A 6,236-nucleotide genomic window follows, 5' to 3' on the forward strand; every position below is an offset into this window, starting at 1 on the left:
TGGAAAGAATGAACTGTTCTTAAAATACAAGACTTTGACTGGGCACACTGGCTTATGCCAATAACCCACCTAGTTAGGAGGTAAAGACAGAAGGAGAACAGACTGAGCCTAGCTCAGGCAAAAGTTGTCAAGACCCTTTCTCAAAAAACAAGCTGGGCAAGATGGGATTTAACTATACTTCTAGCTACATGGGAGGAAGTGGTAGGAATGTCATGATCCAAGACTAGGTCTAGGCAAAAGTATGAAATCCTATCTCAAAAATAAAAGCAAAAAGAGTTTTTGGCATGAATCAAGTAATATACAGCAAGCTCAAGTCTGAGTCCAAACGAACAAACAAAATAAAACAGCAAAACAAAACAAAACAAAACAAAAAGCCCCTTCACAAAAACCACATTTTTGTATAAATTTTTACACAACAGCTTATTCTTTTATTAACAATTTTCCCCTCTGATTGTTAAAATAACATGTGTTTTAGAAAATTTATAAAGTACAAAAAATGTATAAAAAAGAAAGTAAGGGTCATTCATAATTCTAGTACCAATCACTAATCACTCTATAGATTTTACTCTATACCAACACTGAACTTCAGCTCACTCCAACTTCCAGAATTCATAGAATTCTTACATAGTATTGATCTTTTCCCACAGAAAATAGCGTATAAATATGTAACATATACAAAATACTGAAATAGAATAAAGGGTTGTTGTTTTTTTTTACAAAGTAGCCTTCCTGTAGAACCCCATTTCCCAAATTCCTCTGAGTCAGAGACTCTAATACATACTAACCATTTATTGAAATAAAAAGCAGAAGAGGAAGAGGAGAAGAAAGCCCTTAGAAAGGGTAGGAGCTCATCTCCAGACCCCACCCCTACTCCTCACGCTACTGGGGGCAGGGTGCCCAATTTTCTTCCGTGCAGGAGCTTTTTCAGTCTTAGGGGCTGTAGCAATACGACGAGAGACAGCTTGGGAAGGGATCTGAGAGTTGAGAAAAGAGATGAAAAAGTCAGCATCACATACTCTCAATCCCTCAACCCCATGGAGGAAGGGCACACTGTGGAGAGGCCTAGAAAGCAGTGATGACAGGAGAAAGCAAGCCCATGCTCCAGCAAGTAGGAACTAGGATTGGAGAGCTGGGCAACAGGGCAATGGGGCAGTGGGGCAGCCAGGAAGTGGAAAGAGCTGAAGAGCCCAGTTCTCCCCTGGTCCTTGCCTGCATTTCCCTCACCTCTTTCCGGGGGATCTCACCCAAGCGGGAGTCTGTGTTCCTTCTGGGGACAGTCTCCCCTCGGCCATCAGTCCTACCACACAAATCAAGGGTATGAAGATGGGGAAGCGATCCCCCAACCCTACCTAACACTGGACAGACAAAATGCTCCTCAATTCTGTCTCTTAACAAGACCTCTCTGTACATCACCTTTATAATAACAATAAAACAAAATTTTTTAAAAAGAATAAGAATAAGGGCCAAGCACAGTGTTTAGCACCTGCAATCCTAGCTACTGAGAAGGCTGAGATCTGAGGATCACAGTTCAAAGCCAGCCCAAGAAAAAAAAAGTCTGTGAGACTCTTATCTCCAATTAGCCACAAAAAGCCAGAAGTAGAGCTATGGTTCAATAGTAGAGCCTTGAGCAAAAAAGCTCAGGGACAGTGCCCCAGACCCTGAGTTCAAGCCCCAGGACCAGCACCGCCCCCTACCCCCATAAAAAGAACAAGGATAGAACTCAAATAGTGTAAGGGAGAATTCAAAAGATATAATTCCTACCCAACTCTGGTGGCTCACACCTGTGATCTTAGCTACTAAGGAGGCTGAGATCTGAGGATCACGGTTCAAAGCCAGCCTGGGCAAGACAGTCTGTGAAACTCTTATCTCCAATTATCCACCAGAAAACCGGAAGTGGCGCTGTGACTCAAGTGGTAGAGCACTAGCCTTGAGTTGAAGAGCTGAGGGACAGCGCTCAGGCCCAGAGTTTCAGGCCCCACGACCGGACCCCCAAAAAAAAAATTAAATGCATATACTACAAAATTAAGAAAACTGAGCAAAGGGTGGAGTTTGGAAGAATGATGGAAAATAATAAAAGGAGTTACATTGATCAAGATGCACTATATTCATAAGCTGCTTTGTTGCATGGCAAGTCCTTTGTACAATTACTTAAAGATTATAATTTTTTTTTTCTTTACCAGTCCTAGGGTTTGAACCAGAGCCTGGGCACTGTTCCTGAGCTTCTTTTTTTCACTCAAGACTAGCACTCTACCACTTGAGCCACAGCGCCACTTCTGGCTTTTTTTATGTGGTACTGAAGAATCTAACCCAGGGCTTCATGCATGTTAGGCAAGCACTCTACCACTAAGCCACATTCCTAGCCCAAAGATTATAATTTTTAAAAGTATTATATTTTTTTAAAAAAGAACAGAAACAAATGGGATCAATAGGAAGAGATGCCAATAGAGTCCAATGACTCAGAAAAGTCAGTATCTCAGGATTCTGAGTTTTGAGCTTCAGGGTGAAGAGAGGAAAAAAATCTAGCACACAGAGCACAGGAAAGAGGAAATAAAGAAAAAAAAGCAAGCCAGATGCCATTAGTTCACTCCTGGCTACTCAGGAGATTTTTATCTCCAAGTAACCAGCAAAAACAAACAAACAAAAATTGGCTTGGTAGATCATCAAGTGGTAGAACATCTGCTGTAAGCAAAAAAGCCAAGCAAGAACATGAGGGTCTTGAATTCAAGCCCCAATGCTGCCCCCACCCAAAAAAAAACAGTAAAAATGGAGACAAGGAGAGATGGGAACAATGAGGAGAAGCACATTGTTTACTTTCCTTCCAAAAACAACAACAAAAAGGGAGTCTTCTCAACAATTGCCATGCTGCAGTCTTCCCTGTCCTGTACCTCTCCCTAATCCAGATTCCACTTCCATCCTCCTCCCCAGGTGTGTACCTGCTGTGCTCTAGCCTCTTCAGGGAGAGAAGCAGGTCCTCAGAAGGCACAGTGTCCCAACCTCGGGCCTGGTACAGTCGTAATAGCTGAGACAACTCCATCAGCTGCCTTGGGGAGTTAGGCATTTCTGCACCTGAGACACATGTTGCTACAGGTCATTGCTCTAAGACACCCTCCTGCCCTCATTTCTCTCTAGAAATCCAGAAGGCCTAAAGCTCTTCCATTCTTCTTTCCTTGGTGAACTGACGGTCTCCTTACCTCTCTCTGGAGAACCAGTACTGGGACCACTGTCTTGGGAATGGGATGAGGGAAGCTCGTGGACCCGGAAGAGACCAGATGCCATGGCTAAGGGAACTTTAGTTTTATGGACCGGGGGTGGAAGCCGTGGCACTTGAGGGACTTCTTCCCAAGATGGGACACTTCGAGGACCTAACAAAGAGGAAAACAATTCAAGAATGAAGAATAGGACATACAAATGAACAGCAACCCTGCCCACTCCAAGAAAATCTTGCTATATTGTGATTTCTATAAAATAAAAAGAACAATAGGTATAATATTCCCAATGGTTATAATGTACTAGACAGCCAAGTTATCTTGTCATTTTAATATAAATACTTTTTTACTCAGGTAGCAGCAATTAGCTGTTAGCTGTTATCAATCTCATATTGCAGAATACTAGAAGTAATTGTAACAGTGCCAGGTATAGTGACAAATTGATTTAGAAGTGGAATGCAGATTCAGATGAAGGATGTACAATCTCCCTATAGATTATTACTGTGGCTTTGTTTCTAATTCAGATTTGCTTATTTGCTAAGACATAAAGCATTTCAATTAAACAATTAAATTTGAGGGGCCCATCTTGTTCATAGTTGAAACTCACCAGACTTAGGGGGCAACAGGTCAACAGAGCTCTCATTGTTCTGGGGTACAGTCTCCAGCAGCTAAGGAAACAACACAGTAAGGTTTCCTAGTTGATGGTATTGAGGAGAGTAGAGTGCTAAAGAAAGGGCTAGTTCCAAAAGAGAATGATGTACTAGGAATGATGTGGACAGACAGGGCACAGAGCTGAGACAAGAACTGGTCCTAAACGGAAAGGAAGCCAGCTGGGGTTGCTGACGAATGCCTATTATCCCAGCAATTAGGCATCTGAGGCAGAAGAAACATGAGTTTAAGGCCGGCCTGGGCTACATAGTGAAAACCTGTTTTAAAACAAAGCAAATGGCCAGGCACCGGTGGCTCACACCTGTAATCCTAGCTACTCAGGAGGCTGAGATCTGAGGATCACAGTTCACAGCCAGCCCGGGCAAGACAATCTTATCTCCAATTAGCCACCAAAAAAGCCAGAAATGTAGTAAAGCTTTAGTTCAAGTGATAGAGCACCAGCCTTGAGCAAAAAAGCTCAGGGAAAGTATCCAGGCCCTGAGTTCAAGCCCTAGAATCAGTTAAAAAAAAAAAAAGTGGGAAGAGGAAATGAGAAAGAGCACAGAAAAAAAATGGTCTACATGGAATCTTACCTGCTGCAAAAAATTCTTAAGACCCTGGAGCTGAGATGCAGGTGGCAGTGCTGGCTTTAGGAAACCATCCCCATCCAATCCAGGATCTTCTTCAGGAAATGGCCGTTCTGCCCTTTGATCAGCATCAAAGGTCCCCAGTGCCGAGAAGATCCCAGCTATAGTGAAATAGTGCTTTTGTAGGGGTGGCAGTTTCTCAACAAATTAACTTGCCAAATGACCAAGGAAATGGCACTATTACATGTAAAACATATCATAGCTAAAAGAAGAAGCTGTTTGTCAGTACTGGGTTTGGACTCAAGGCCCTGCACTTGCTAGGCCAGTGTCCTACTGCTTGAACCACATATCCAGCCTAAGAGCTGGAGAAAGAACAAACATAGGAAATGGCACAGCTGAATTCTAAGACAAAAGTATATGGAGAAAAAGAAAGCAATGGTGCTCAAGACTCTAAACCAATAATACCATAACTCCTTATAGAATGGAAATAGTTGATAGATATGTTCTGCTGCTTTACCAGAACATATCCCTAATCTTTTTTTTGGTGCCAGTCCTGGGGCTTTAACTCAGGGCCTCAGTTTGAGCCACAGCTCCATTTCCAGCTTTTTGGGTAGGTAATTGGAGATAAAAATCTCATGGACTTTCTTGCCCAGGCTGGCTTCAAACCATAGTCCTCAGATCTCAGCCTCCTGAGTAGCTAGGATTACAGGTGTGAGCCACTGGCACCTAGCACTATTGCATAATTTGCAATGCAATGCAATTTGCCCTTCATCTTTAATTTTCCCCTGGTTGTCATATTTGTGCCATATAGGACATGTGCATCCACCTAAGTCATATATGACAAAGCCAGGGGTGGCCACCCACCAAGGCCAGCCAGTCCAGTAGATGTATGCCAATCTACCACATCACCTCTTAATTTAAGTTGGACTTAAGAAATTCAATAAATGTTTAAAGCCTGAGCTAGAGTTAGTGTCATGGCTGGTCAAATCCATGTGTAAACCATGGAACAAGGACCTTGAGTGACAGAGAACGCTGGTCTAACAAGACAAAGGAGAAAGCATGCTGGATGGGAAGTATGAGCCCAAGCGAGAAGGGATATTTTGCTGCTGTTCCCAGCCACACCCCTGTTCCCTATTCCACAGTCCACCTGCATCCCATTTCCATGAGCTCTCCTACCCTTTGCCTGAAAGGAAAGCTAGAAGACATGCATCTAAGGGGAATCCCACTGACTTCTTCCCTCACTTACCTGAAGATGGAGCAAGATCAGGTTTGGGTTCTAGGGGCTGGAAGGAGTTCTGGCTCTGGAAAGGGTGCCCCAGCAGGAGACTAAGATCAGGAGAGGAACTGCAGTGGGCAGGAGGTATTCCAGGCAGCTCGCTCCTTGCTTCCCGGCTCTGCTGCAGCACAGGTTTCAGGGCCACAGCTGCAGGAGGCACACTCCACATTCTCCTCTCCCCCTTCTCTGGCTCCAAAGACCCAGGGCTAGAGGGCTCAGCAGGAGGAACCTGGCCAATGTATTCAGATAGAAGTCATGGTACAGACACTTAGTGAGATTATAAATTACCTCAACTTTCTTAAAAGAAGGTTGGGTAACCTCTACCAATTATTCAATGGATAAAAACCATTACATTTTAAGCTTTAAAAAAAAATTGTGTTGGGTTGGGAAGGTGGCTCAGTGGTAGAGTGCTTGCCTTGTATGCCTGAGGCCCTGGGTTCGATTCCTCAGCACCACATAAGCAAAAAGAAAAAAAGCCGGAAGTGGCGCTGTGGCTCAAGTGGTAGAGTACTAGCCTTG

General features: G+C 43.6%; 1 protein-coding gene across 1 annotated transcript in view; it reads right to left on the bottom strand.

The window, feature by feature from the left end:
• Nucleotides 1-411: 411 nt before the first annotated feature.
• Nucleotides 412-6,236, bottom strand: part of Cntrob (centrobin, centrosomal BRCA2 interacting protein) — an 18,599-nt gene continuing 12,774 nt past the window's right edge. The window contains exons 11-17 of the mRNA XM_013013121.1: nt 5,688-5,946; nt 4,448-4,602; nt 3,814-3,874; nt 3,192-3,362; nt 2,934-3,066; nt 1,225-1,297; nt 412-974 (exon numbers count right to left, since the gene is read on the bottom strand). Coding sequence (XP_012868575.1) covers nt 849-974; nt 1,225-1,297; nt 2,934-3,066; nt 3,192-3,362; nt 3,814-3,874; nt 4,448-4,602; nt 5,688-5,946 — 978 coding nt within the window. The 3' untranslated portion in view covers nt 412-848. The remainder of the gene's footprint in view (nt 975-1,224; nt 1,298-2,933; nt 3,067-3,191; nt 3,363-3,813; nt 3,875-4,447; nt 4,603-5,687; nt 5,947-6,236) is intronic.

This window comes from Dipodomys ordii, unplaced genomic scaffold (assembly GCF_000151885.1).
Source record: "Dipodomys ordii isolate 6190 unplaced genomic scaffold, Dord_2.0 Scaffold19, whole genome shotgun sequence".
NCBI lineage: Eukaryota > Metazoa > Chordata > Mammalia > Rodentia > Heteromyidae > Dipodomys > Dipodomys ordii.